Raw genomic sequence first — 14,215 nt, 5'->3', positions numbered from 1 at the left:
ATGCCTGGGGTTCTGAGCACGTGCTAAAACGAGAGATGAGGCGGGGAGGTTCGACAGTCACGCTGACTGTTCTTGCAGAGGACTTGGGTTCAGTTCCCAGCGCTTACACGGAGGGAGGCTCATGACCATTTGTTTCTCTAGTTCTTGATATCTGACACCCTCTTCTGGCCTCTGCAGGAATGAGACATGCATATGGTACACATACATCATGCAGGCCCAAAAGAAAAGTACACATAAAATAAATCTTAAAACAAAAGGCTGGATGGGGGGCATGTTTGCAACCCCAGTGCTGAGAAGGAAAGGGACAGGTGGATCTCCCCGGGGTTGACTAGCCAGGTAGACTAGACTGGTTCGTGGGTTCCAGGCCGGTGATAGGTCCTGTCTGAAGAAAAATGAGAGCTGTGGAATTATTCTCTGGCCTCTATATGTGTGTACAAACATATATGTGTATATATGGGTCTGTGTGCACATGTATGTGTCTATATGTGACATCTGTGTGTGTACATACACAGGAACACACATACATATAGGAATACACACCCACACAAACAGGAAATAGGAAAGAACATTATTTCTTTTTCTCTTCTTTTTTTTAAAAAAAAAATCTAAAAGTGTTCAATTACTTCTTAGGAACAGTGTTCCAGATATGATATTATGACTCAGCTCTGCTTGCTGATGCAGACAGTCTAAACCAAGAAGCAAATAGATTGCAGAGATGCAGCATTGCTGTGCCACCAAACACTGCTTCTCTTGCAATAATAAAAGAATCATCATCTTAACTTAGGAAAATAGAAGGAAAATATGGTTGCATTTTCCCGTAGCAGTCTTCGCAGGAAGTAAGATGCAATAAAGCTTATTTGGAGCCTTATCCATGAATATCCTGCTGCTTGGGTGTTAGGAGACTCTCATTGCAATTCTGTGTCCCTGGTGTAAGGCTGGCACCAAAGGAGAAAGAATCTGAGGGCCAGGAAACCTCAGGAATGCCACAAAGACCTTAGGATAGAGCAAAGCAACAAGAAACCAAGGTTTGCCCTGAGCTCCTCATGGGGGAGTTTTCTATCTGCAAAGTAACAAGCCTTGCATCTTCCACGTGAACATGGGGGCATTGTGACTACAGACAGACAGACAGACAGACGGACCTCAGCAAAGCAGAAAGCTAAATCCTAAAACCCAGATCTCCTGAGCTCAGCCTTTGTTACTTGAGGGGTGAATGATTAGGTCAAGTGTCCTCAGACCTGGGGAAGAGGAGAAGGGAACCATGATGGCCCCTCGGGGAACAAACCAGTGGAGTCAAGACTGCATTAGACCACCCCTGACGGGGCAGAAGCTCTGCGTTCCCTTCCCTGAACCCGTAAAGCTTTCATGAAATGAACACGTATATACTGGATTTCCTGCCTCCCTGAAGACTGAGTATATTTGCCTTCTTTTTACAAGTGCTCATCTTTCATTAAAATTATATATAAAATACTTCTTTTCAAAGCTCCATCAAAGTACACCATCAGAAATTCCCCGAGAAAGAGGATTGTTGGCTCTTCTAGAAAACACAATGCCTTGATGGAGAAAGGTGATGTTCCAGACCTCCCAGGGTCCCCTTGAGCTTGGTGTCTTGGCTAGCCCAGTTCAGCATGTTCTTGCCAAAGAACTCAGTAGGAAGAGGACAGTCTGGGCTCCATATTGGAACGTGTGACCCCTTCCAATATTGTCACCACAGAGACTTGTGCCCAACCTCAACACTGAACCCCCCAGAGCTGCCTTGGCATGGGGGCGGGAACTGTTGGCCCATTTGTCTTTCCTCTGTAGTGTGGATCTTGGATGAGCGTGATGGGGAGTCTGAAGACTTATAGAAATCAGATTAACCCTCAGGTCAGCCCACTGCCCAAGTTCTCCTCAAACTACCACTAATAAAATTACTAACAGGTCTTTCCTGTTACTAAAGCCTGGGATTTTACACCATAAGTCCAACAAAAGCAATCCTCCGGCCCAACCAGAGACTGCTTTTTGTGTCTTCTTCATTCTTAGGAGATTGTGCTCTGCTTGTGCCTCCTAACCAATCTGTTCCTTGGCTTCTGTGACATCATCTGTGTTCATCTTCCCATGCCATTCCTAGTTCTTAAGAACTCATCTTTGGCCCAGCATGGTGTTGCAAGCCTTTAGTTCCAGCATTCCGGGGCAGAGGCAGGTGAACTCTGTGAGTTTCAGGCTAGCTGAGGTTCATAATGAAACCTATCTCAAAAAAAAAAAAAAAAAAGAAAGTATCTTCCCACCGAATGTGGTAGCACATACCTGTACACTCAGCATTCAGAAGGCTGAGGCAGGATTACTAGTTCAAAGCCAACCTGGACTATACAGTGAAACCCTGTCCTAAAAACTGAGGGTGGGACTAATCTTCTGCGGAGGTTCCTACTCCACCCTAAGACACCTTCAGCTTCCATCTTAGCCACCCCTCTGAAGTCCGAGTTCCGTCTCTCATTTCTTGATGATTAGCATGCTGAGGATGCAAAAGCATCTCTCTGTCCGTCTTTGCGAAAGGATGCTGTCTGCCCTCTGGCAGTGCCATCTCTGCTAACGGCTGCATCATCTGAGACAGCCTCCCACTCCTTCATCTTCTGTGATGTCACAGAGAGCCTCTTGATCCTTCGCCCTCCCTGGTGGGGCTCTTCCCCTGCAGTCCACACTTTACATCAGTCCTTGGATTTCACAGCAGCTTCCCGTGTCCCTCATTCAGCTTCCATCTTCTGCATAGCCGCCAAAGGCATCTTTCTCAAGTCCCTACCTGCTTAGCAGTGAATCTGCTCTTGACAGGGAAAGCCTGCCGTTTCAAGTCAACTCTACGACCTTCTTTCCCCGACCGACACCTAAACCACCACAGAGCTCTCATTTACACATGGATGTGACTCTGTTCTGAGAACAGCCCCCTCTTCCTCTTTTTGCCACTCAGATGGCAGAGCCAGCTCAGTGCCCCCAGCAGGAAATCAAGCTTGATAAATGAATAAATTTATTAATACCCACCTTGCCCTTTGATTGAAGGTGAATGTTTTCCTAGTCACTATTCCAAAAGAACTCTATCCACATCGCCGTTGTTGCTAGCCATCAGCCCAGTGGCCCTGCTTCATGCCCAGTTCAGCCAAGAATGCGTGCTATGTGAGCCAAGATGGGCTCCCAATGCTGCCATGCCTTTTCTCCCTGGAAGCCATCTTACCCAGCCCCGTTTCCCACTTCAATTCTCCGCAACACAGAGCTAACTCGGGTGGCCAGTGAGAGCGGTAGCATTCACACACAATTTCACACCCCTGAGAAGTGGACCCCGAGCTTTGCATTGACTAGCACAGCGGGCGGCCCCGAAATAACCATGCAACTGTTGAGCAAATAAGGGGTTTTTCTTAATACTAAATAAAATATTGGTATTTTCATCTTAATGTAGCTATATATTGTTTCAGGTTACAAATAGGTCTATCCGGGAGAAAGTACTCACACCAAGAGATGAGCGAGGTGGTTTGCTGAAATCCGTTGTTACGCTTTACAAACTGTAGAGTTCTTCACACGAAATTCAGTCCACGAAATGATTGCCTGTGCCGCCCCGGCCTTAGTCACAGATTCAGCCACTGCTTTGCCTTAAAACCAGCACAGAGCATCTGATTTCTTCCGGCCTTGCCTTTGATTTGTCCTGCACATTGTTCGGAAGCAGTTAGGAAAAACATTCAGAGCACGAAAGTATGTAATGTTATATTCCACTTTTTAGGATGATTTTTTTTTTAGTAATTTTTAAAAAAAAAATTGGCATGTCTAAGTAATTTTAAAACTAGTTAAAATACAGTTCAAGAGAGCTTCTCTTTATGTATTGTCATACTCTTAATAAATCTCTTTTTCTCTGAAACAGATATGGTAGCTCTCAAAAAAAAATGTTGTGTCAGGACAATAAGCACCTCTTCCAGTGGCCAAAAAATAGATACCGCATAATTATCACCACTGAGCGCCGTGAGCGCCACTCATCCCGTTAAAAGCCTTCTTTAAATCTGGTCACATTTAAGAATTTTTTTTAATGGACTGAGTGATCTAAATAAACCAAAAAAAAAAGTTCCTATCCTTTTCCTGAGTCCCCTAATGTAGAGAGCTGGCTGGCTAAGGCCCACGGTGTACCTTTCCGGTATGTCCGTCCTAAGGCTCTGCAACACAGGACACAGAAAGAAGAGAACCAGAGGCAGGGTCAGCGTGAAAAGCCTCGCCGCCTCTGCTTCCGACTGTGAGGCCTGCTCAGCCTTTACTTTCTAGTGACCTTCTGCTGTTGGCGGGTTATTGAAATGGTTCCTTCTTCTCACACCCTCTCATGTGTTTTCTCTCCTGTTCTGTACCTACCTGTCCTGTGCGGGAAATCCTGCAGGCCAACTGTCAGGTAAGTCCATCTCCGATGCGTAAGGCGATGATTAAGAGGACGCAGGGAAGAAAGTGAAGTGAACAAGACTGTCGGTGACGGAGACAAATGGCAGGGCTAAGCAGGAAAGGCGCATGCTAAATTACACAGGAACTTTGCGCAGCTGGACAAACGGGAGAAGCTGCAGACCCCACATGTGAAGCCGGTGTGAACATCCGTCACGAGAGCTTAGCCTGCAGGAACATGGCCGAGCTGTGTGATAAAATAGCTCGCCTGTCCCGTCTAGGGTTTCGCTGTGGCTAAGGGCGCCTCCTGGAAGACTTAAGTTGTCATCAAGCTGTATGAAATCCTATGTGGTCCAGTGTGACTCTGCTATAAATATTATATCCACTTCTGGGATTTGGCCAGGATCAAAGCAAGTTTGCAGGGATGTGTTTTAAATCTCTCTTTTAAGTCCACATCTGAGCATCCCTATGCCTTGAAGAATGAAGAGACTAGGAGCATAGAACAGTGATGGTATAGATTCTGTTGCCGCTGAACGCACCTTTGGAGTTAAATGTAACGTGGTTTTGTTCTTCTCGAGGAAATCGACACCGAGTTCACCATCCTCCTGCTGGGGGGAGGGGAAAGGACACCCTTGGACCCATAAGAAGTAGCAAGGCCAACAGATACTTTATAAGCCTAAAGCATAGCTAATGGCAAGAGAGACAGGCATTTAAATCTGATTGTGTTTGGGGTGTGTGTGTGTGTGGTTTTAGCCTCAGTTCATTTTTATCTTTCAAGAGGAAAAAAAAAACAATGCGTTTCGGTTGCCATGCAACACACCCTGCTCTAACAGCGTTCTAATTTTAATTTCAGAAGTCTACAGAGCAAATGAAGAAAGTCCCCACTATTATTCTTTCAGTCTCATATAAAGGAGTCAAGTTTATTGATGCAACAAATAAGGTAGGTGTCAATCCTCTCTTTGGTTCAGACTCCCGACACGGCCCTGAGTATGTGATCTAAAACCCCGGCATTCCCCATTTGTATCTCGCCTCCCCCTCCTTGCCTTCATGCTTCCTGCTTACAACCAGAGCTGTGAATGTATGTGTGTGGACCCACTTACACACACAGAAAGGCATGATTTATTTGGGGTCTTGAGCTAAGATGGCTATAAGTATTTTGCTCTTCCATATCACAGTGTTCCCTCTGGTAGACTGGGGTCATTTAGCAGTCATGTCCCTTTGGATCTAGAGAACACTGAAACAACAACAACATCGCTTATTAAAGGCATGGTGCCATTTCTTTGCCATAAGAACGTTAGTAGGTAAAGGGTGAGGACATTGGTCTTTCTGTGGTTCTCAGTGAGTGTGTGTGTTTGTGTGTGTGTGTGTGTGTGTGTGTGTGTGTGTGTGTGTGTGTGTGTGTATTCTTGCCTTTGGAAACTACACTTGATCTTAGCCAAAAGGCCAAGAAGTGATTGTCCCTCTTTTGGTACAGCTCATGAATACCTGGGTAAGGAGCACATCCTGACTTTTTATATTCTATAACTACCTTTTATTCCTCACTAATGGGATGAAGAGAGTTGCTACTGTTTGTTTTCATAAGAGATGCAATCAAAAAAACCAACCGAGAACATGCTGTGTCTTGGTACTCACAGTGGGAACTTTTGGCAGCTCTGAGGTCAAGTGTGGCCAACTGGATTGTGTTTTCCTTGAAAAGTATCTTCGCACTCCTGTCAGCGCCAAGACCACAGAATCCTGATGCTAGATATGGCCACTGTCACTGTTGTAAAACCTGAATGATTTCTCAACAAAACCCTAATGGTCCATGTATTTTTCTCGCCTGTCCCTTCGACTGATAAAGGACAGAAGGGAGAGATGAGGTCATCACCATTGTACACAGTGTCTGTCCCCTGCCTTGCTCACCCCGATCTTGCCCCTAGATACACTCCATTTTGGAGAAACAGAATGGGGAGTCATGAAGCAAGTCAACTCTAGCAGTGGTGATGGAGCCAGAGCCAACTGGATTGTGATATCAGGGAAAATCCCATGGATGGTGACCCTTTTGTGTCTCTAAACTTAAGCATCTGAAACAATCCTTTAGAAATTTTCCGAGTTGGTTTTCTATAAAATGTTTCATTGGCAGTTGAATGAGCCCAAGCGTTCCTAACTATGCTAAATAACAACCTCCCAATTTGGAAGAAAATTCTAGAACTCAGGCATAAAACCTATACCACAGCATCACCATGATGGCTAACAGTAGTAGCCCAAGTATATTAAGTACCTTATCTTTAATGACGACTCAGCTGTGCAGTATGATATTGGCTGTTATGATGTCAGATTTGCAATCACAGAGACTCAAATCAAAACAACCCTTGATTGACTTTTTTTATTTCCTGGAGAATTTCGGTTCTGGTACATAAAATTGCCTTATCCTTAAATCGGAGTTAAGTTGTTTAAAGAGTTCTAATGTTTAAATGTTCATGAAGATACCGTTGCTTTCATTTCAGCTAATGTGAAAGGAAGGCTTTGGTACTTTGGTACTTGACCCCTCCGCCAACACACGCACACACACACGCACACCCTTCACCCTAACCTAGAGCAACTATCTCTACCCTGTTGGAGTTGAAGAAGTTGAAGAGCAATGCTGAGTTTAACACTGCCTAACTGAGTTAGATTCTGACAATTTCCGAACACAAGTCATTTTCCCTTGAAGGTTGCTGCAGTCTGAAGGGTCAGGTCTGTCATTTAGTGGTGTCATAACCACCTACATCAGTAGCATCCACTCTGCCCAGACCCCCACCATCAGAACAGGGAGGGGAGCTTAGCTGGGACTCAGTTTAGCTGCAGTTCGCAGAGAGACACACACAAAGGGACGTCATCACGGATGCTCTTGCGAGGCTTCAAGCTCAATCGCCAGTGATTGCATAGACCCCTGCTCACCAACCTCTTGGAAAGCATCAGCAAGGTAGTTTTATGTAATTAAAAACCCTGAAGAAAGGAGATCAGGGTATCTTTCAGGTCCTTGCGCTGTGGTCTGTGATAGATTTCCAGGTTCAGGAGCACAGGCACGGGGCGTCTGGTGGCTGGCGGCACCAAGCTGTCTATGACTGTCGACACACGCCTGGCTCTTTAAAGGACATTCACTTCAGTTGGCCACGTAACTGCTCTTGCCCAGTGTGACAGTGTTGAAAGAGTCTGGGAGACTCTGGGAGGAGAGGCTCCCAGTTGCTGTGTGAGAGGGTGAAGTAGAGACTGATGAGAAGAATGAAAGACGAGTAGTAGAAGGTTGCATTGGGAGCTGAGGAGGATGCCCAGGGCTGAGGGGCTAGCTTCAGAAGGCATGCAAGAGCTGCAGGAAGGGAGAAGAGATGAAGGCAACCGCTGCATCCTAGAGTCCTTGGACATCCCCCACTGGAAAGTGCTATCTCGGCTAGAGCGCTTGTCGAGTGGAAGTGTGTGAGAGGATCGCATCCTTTCAGAAGCTGGTGACCAGGAAGCCTGGGCTAGACACACCTCAGTGTGTTTCCATTGTGTGTGTGTGTCCCTCCGCCTTAAACCGGACAGGTCTGTCCAGTCCACGCGGACACCTTAAGGTCCCTGTCCTTTGTCCAGTGTCTGCCCACTGCACAACCTATTTATCACACCTTTCCCACTGCCTCACCTAATACATTTTCTATTACTCCTCAGCTACCTGCTGCCGATTAGTTTAAAGTACAATGGGTAATGAATTAGATGTTAATTACCCTTCATTTCCTATTAGGCCCGATTAGAGAAGGCAAAGATGAAGCCTCCAATGCAATGAGGCATTTCTTTTTCGGTCAATAAGGAATAGCTCAGGTTCGTGGGGAAGGGCCAGATGCCTGGTTATAAACACACAACGGTACCACCTAGCAACTTAGGGAGCTACACACTAAGCCTGCTTTAAGAAAGGAGAAGCAAAGGGGATGTTGAATTTGAACTGGAACCTGGGATAGATTTAGTCCTACGATGTTGGAGGGAAATTATATCTGCTTCCGTAGCTCAGCATCCCAGAATCAGCCCCTGCAGGAACCTGGCCACCAGGACTCCAGCTGTTTGGTTATTGACCTTTCTTGAGATTAGCAGGGTCTTAGAGGCGACCCAGTTCCAATGTCCAGGAATGACAGAGACTTGGGTCATATTTCCCCTCCTATGGTGTCTCTCTCCCTAGCCTTCCCAGTGACTGCACTAGGAGGAGTATAGGATTGGAATCCTTTTCATTTTATTTTCTGAGTATTGTTTTTTCTTCGAATGGCAACCTCCAACATGGCAATAAGTGCTCATAGCACATGCTTCTCACAAGCAGCTGGGAGTCCCGAGAGACCACAGTTGGTAGGTACTACAGTCTTCAGCATCCATCATCCCACAGGGCATCCTCTGTTAACCGCCTCTCAGAGCGCTGCCTCCATCCTGGTCCTTCTCTAGAGGGCGCACTTCAGACCCTTGATGGGAAAGAGTCTGGCCTAAGGAAGCGGTCAAGGGAGACTTTCTGTGGTAGGGTGAAGACTAAAGAATATATGAGAGGTAGATCCTTAAGCCACACCCATCTTTGAACCGTCATATTAAGTGGCCGGGCCAAACAATTCTGTGCCGCACACGACAGCCAGACACACCCATAGCTGTTTCTCCACATAGTGAAAGGTGAGGGTCGAGCAGAAGTTGAAAAGCATTAAGTGGCCAAACTCTATCCAAAGGAGAGTAGGTGAGCTCCTCCCCAGTTCTTCTCATGAGCCTTCCCTGGAACAAACCTTCCTAGGAACGAAAGCTAACACACAGAGGCTGGTCTTCCACTGAGCTATCTCATCTGCGGAGCAGCCACAACCGAAGCCTGACTGAAGAGCGAGAGATCCAGTTTCCATAATGCCTGCAGCTGCAGAGCCCTTGGCCTTGTAGCCATTCCACAGATCGAGACCTGGCCTCGCATTCCCAAAGGTGATGAGGGAGGCGACATCTCTCCTCAGACATCCCAGTCCTCACCAGGCTCTACCAGGGATCTCTCACAAAGCTCTGCGAGTATATTCCTGCCTGAGGATAGACCGTCTTTGTGGTATCGCTTTCCTCCTAGCTGAGACATTTTTAGTAGAGAGGAACAATGACGTTTGTATAACACAAGCATCGCAGGTGCCTCAAAGGAACATCAAAGCTACCCCTGCCCCTGGGGGTGAGCTTCAGTGATAATGACTCCATTCTCTCTGCCACTCCTGGGCTCTTGGGGATAAGAAAGAAAAGACCTTCAAAAAAAATCCTGGGAAGGATTCAGAAGACAGGAGGGCAGAGCACTGGAGACCCAACTTAGCTGCTTCGTAGTTTTGTCGGGGACCACAGCACGGTCGCAGTGAACCGTCAGGAGCTGGGAAATGCAGTGCTGCAAACCTTGCAGGGCACTTGTTAATGTAACATCTCCCCAGCGCTGACAAAGTCCTCAAGGACACAAATGCCAACTGAAAGCTGGAGCCGGTACTCGCCAGCTCAATGTAGCTCCTGGGCAGGTGTTTGGGTTACTTTACACATGGCTATGCCAAAATACATGATTGGAAAAGGCTGAAGGGATAGAGGGTTTGCCCTGGCTCACAGCTCAGGTATCATCACCCATGGTTGCAGAGATGCCACAGCGGGCAGGGGCTACGCCCGCTGATCACATAGCAGCCACAGTGGAGAAGCAGAGAGAAGCAACTGTTTCATTCAGCTGTCTCTCTGCTTCTCAGTCAGTCTAGAAGTGGGCCCATAAAATGGTGCTGCCCACAGTGGCCAGGCCTCCCCACCTCGATGACATAATCAAGATAGCCCCCCTCGAGCAGGCCCAGAAACCCTTCTCCCACGTTAAGGTAGCTTTTGTCCAGCTGACAGCAGTCCCTACCACGGCAGCTGAAGCCAATGCTGAGTCCAGACTTTTGAAGTCCAGCAGCAATCCAGTGAGGACCAAGACTCTCTGTGGTACCTTCAAAGACTACAAAGACCTTAAAATTCCTTCTAAAGGCCCATGGGTTCCTGATTCGGTACCTGAGTGCACGAAGAGGACCATGGCTTCCTATGTCAAAGCTATCTGGCGGTACAATGTTGCTTGTTTGTTGTTTCCAATTTCAATTTGAGTTATTTTTTTGACAGAGCAGCTGCACACAGTGTCAGCATTCAAGGCCACAGTGAAGAATGTCTTAATTTAATTTTCTCTTATGTGTTAATTCTGTAATTGCTTCCCAACCACAGAGCTTGGTAGAGTGAGGGACATGAAGTACTCGCGGAGGGCGCTGGCAGGGAAGGACATTTTGTCAGTGTTTTTCAGCATTGATGAGTAGACGTGGAACATTGTATTGCCAACGGGTTCTTTAAAATACGCAATTAAAAAGTAATTAGGGTAACTGAAGCATTGGGGTTTTTATATCTATGACAACTGCAAAAGACATGAGAAATTTTAAGATAAAAAGGATTGTACCATTGTAGGGCTTTTTAAATACATCTGTGTATCAAGAGAAGCTCCCAGCAGGTTTTGCAGCAAAGATGTTGCTCTCTGGCTATCTGTGCTTCAGGACAATGGTACTGACCTGTTCCTCCCACCAGTTATTCTCAGAGGCGAGGAGGGGGGATGTAAAACGTGGCAGTGTCCTCAAGAGGGTCAGCACCCCCAAACAACCCAGACCTCACACCTGCCCTGCGTGAGGCCCCTAAAGCCCAGTTTCCTCACCTGTAAGAAAGTGACAGCCACACACACGTACACACATGCACACACGTACACACACATGCACGCATACACCACTATTCTGTGGTGGGTCTAGTGAGCACAGAGCTATCCTATTCATAGGTCCTTGCATCCAGCAAGACACCACAGCCTGACTATCACACTGTGGTGTTTCCCTTGGCCATGCACTCTCAGCCTTCTGAAAACCTTGCACAGAGAGAGACAGAAAGACAGAGAGCACACTCTGAGGCTTCCCCACCTGCTTTGTCCTGACCGGGCCCTTGCTTTGGGAGTGGAGAAGTTGGCATAGAACCAAAGGTAGAGCACATCTCCAACATGATCCAGGTCCCGGGTTCCATCCCAGCGCCTAAGAACGAAGGGGTGGGGAGGAACAGAGGACACACACAGCCGTGAAGGATTTGGACAGCCTCCTGCACCCACAGCTCCCCTCACACATGCAAGTGGCAGATGACCGCTTCCAGACAGGATTGGCAGTAGGCAAGATTGCCTGTCTACAGCAGGATGTGGGGAAGAGAAATGGCGACATGTTTAGCAATTACTGTTTTGTTTCATTTTCTAATTGTCTGTCCCCCAGACTGCTTCAGTGCACAGCGTCTGGCAAGGGCTCATCCAGGATATGATGATTTTAGGATTATTATTATTACTATTATCATTACTATTCCTACTACTATTATTGTTGTTATTATTATTATTATTATTAAATGCAAATATTCCTTCCAGACCTGGTGTACATCTGCCCATGGATGGACACACTGAATCACTCTGAATACTGCTGGCCTAGAACATCCTAGAGAAAAAGAAAAGCATCTGGGTTCCCAGAATTACCGTGCTGATTCTAAAGCATGCAGGTTCTCCAAGGAAAACGGTGATGGTTTGTGTCGTTTCTTCTAGAACATAATTGCTGAGCATGAAATTCGTAATATCTCCTGCGCCGCCCAGGACCCAGAAGACCTCTCAACGTTCGCTTATATCACGAAAGATTTGAAGTCCAACCACCACTACTGCCACGTGTTTACTGCCTTCGATGTGGTGAGTCCCCACCTGCTCTGGATACATGTTCCATAGATGTATGTACTGGTTTGCTTGTGCCGCCGTGACAAAACACCACAGACTACATAGTTTAACCAACAGGAATTTATTGCCTGCGTTTCTGGAAGCTGTAGTATGGGACCAAGGTTACAGTAAGCGTGGTTTCTTCTAAGTTCTCTCCCCTCCCGTGTGTGAACAGTCAGTCTTCTCATGAAGTCCTCTCTGTGTTCTTCCATCCACAGAGATGCCTGCATACAAATTCTCTCTTTTGAGGGCGCCAGTTAGACTAGATAAGAGCCCACACTAATGACCTATTTTAACTCAGCCATCTTCCTAAAAGCTCTGTCTCCCAATCCCATCACACCCTGGGGCCCCTAGAGATTAGATCTTCAAATGGGATTTTTCAAGGCGATCACCCAGAAAGCCAAATAAGAAGTATTTTAACAGGCTTAGCTTTCTTGAGTTTCCTGTATTTTCAGTCTCTCGTTCAAGTTAGAACTCTGTATTTTTCCTTATACCTAAACTGTTGAGACTCAACTCTCAACTTCCAGTTTTCAGATTAGAGAAATCCCTTCCTTCTTCTAGTCCCAAAAATACAGCAAGATCTCCCTGCCTCCTGTCCCTTTGTTAGCTCTGCAGGTTGCTCTAGGTACCGTTTCTAAGTATTAGGCATGATAAATATGTTCACCTCCATAATATTCAGGAGGGGCAGGGGAGAAAAATCTAACCGCAGCTGTTTAGTTTTCGGATCAGCGTGTCTTGATGAATTCAGAGGACGTGCGGCAAACCGCTGTAGCATTTATCCTTCATCCAGATGTCTGGCTTAGCGTGGACACTCACGGGCTTGCAGTTCTTGAGTCTGCTCCAAAGGATTTTCGTTTTACCCAAATCTGGTGCTTTAATCCTTGCTAAGTGCACGCAGTTTGTTGAACTTCCAAAATCATGACAAAGGCCACCCGCCTTGACCTGGACCTGAGCAGTTCTTTATATAGAGCAACTCCCAGTCCAATCTTAAGGCCTTACAATCCATTTGAGCCATCCTCTGGGTTACCAGTGATGACAAAATAAAGTAACAGATCCCTTCTGAAGTTCAAGTGCATGTTCAGCCCCACAGGTGGGATGGATGGGTGGGGCTTTGTGGTGGCCTTGTTGTTCTAAGTATCCGGTTATCGGCTTCTCATAGACCTTTTGCAGGCAGGGTACTTTTTCATACTGACATCACATCCCATGCGTTTTATCTGCTGTCAGAATAAGCCTCGGTGATGGTGATGTACAGGAAGCTTCCGGTTTGTGAAATGTCCCGGAACAGTTTCCCCTAGAAGTCCTGTGGCCTAAGAAGAGAGCGCAAGGCCTTCCTAAGGAAGCTAGACTGAATTTCCGAGCTCGTGTCCTAGGGGACACTTGGTGCCCTGGATGCATGCAGGCTGGAGGAGGACGGTGTGCTGTCTCCCAAGCTCACCTGGTCCAGGAGCCACTTTTGGAGAGCGTTCCTTCCACAGCAGTGGCACTTCTGGGTTGGGGGATGGTATGTGGGGCGATACATATAACGTGTTGCCTGTTTCCAGTATTTACATCGACACTAAATTTACCATTTCTCAAACGGCAGGGGGGTGAAAAGTAAAAAGAATAGACAAGAACAAAATGGGGGTCTCGGGTAAGTTGCCTTGGTTGGTGCTCTGATAAAACAACTTCAGGAGTGAAGGGTTCACCTTGGCACACGGCAGCATACCATAAAGCTGTATCAACCACGGATATGCAGAGATTAATATCCTTTCCCCTCATCCTTTCTGTAACATAGCGGACACCAGCTTCAACAAGGATACCACTTACCAGGGTAGGGGCACGGGGATTAGAAAAAGAGTAAAGAGAACGAGGATGCGAGTGAAAATAATAAAGCAGAAACATAGGATAGCACCAGTGAATACTGAAATCCGCCCGTGTTTAATGTCCACTTTCTTAAAATACCCCGGCCCCAAAAGGTAGGAATAAGATTTAAAAAAAAACTGCATTACCATGATACAAGGAAATGAACAGACCAGTTGAAGGGTGTAACCTACGCTCTTAGTTAAATATTCTGTTGCCAGAACCAGACAAATCACACTCAAGCCCTAGACCAAAACA

General features: G+C 46.5%; 1 protein-coding gene across 27 annotated transcripts in view; it reads left to right on the top strand.

The window, feature by feature from the left end:
- Anks1b (ankyrin repeat and sterile alpha motif domain containing 1B) overlaps positions 1–14,215 on the top strand; it is an 867,834-nt gene that overhangs the window by 835,085 nt on the left and 18,534 nt on the right. For 22 of the 27 annotated variants that reach the window (XM_075954277.1, XM_075954274.1, XM_075954273.1 and 19 more), the window contains 3 exons: positions 4,379–4,390; positions 5,228–5,314; positions 11,957–12,094. In XM_075954277.1, the coding sequence (XP_075810392.1) occupies positions 4,379–4,390; positions 5,228–5,314; positions 11,957–12,094 (237 nt within the window). Of the gene's footprint in view, positions 1–4,378; positions 4,391–5,207; positions 5,315–11,956; positions 12,095–14,215 lie in introns of all 27 variants that reach the window. The other 5 variants (XR_012908611.1, XR_012908612.1, XR_012908614.1 and 2 more) reach the window with 2 other exon arrangements.

This window comes from Microtus pennsylvanicus, chromosome 20 (genome assembly GCF_037038515.1).
Source record: "Microtus pennsylvanicus isolate mMicPen1 chromosome 20, mMicPen1.hap1, whole genome shotgun sequence".
NCBI classification, from domain to species: Eukaryota; Metazoa; Chordata; class Mammalia; order Rodentia; family Cricetidae; genus Microtus; species Microtus pennsylvanicus.
The sequence above is the reverse complement of the archived record's forward strand: the minus strand, read 5'-3'. Positions and strand labels throughout refer to the sequence as shown.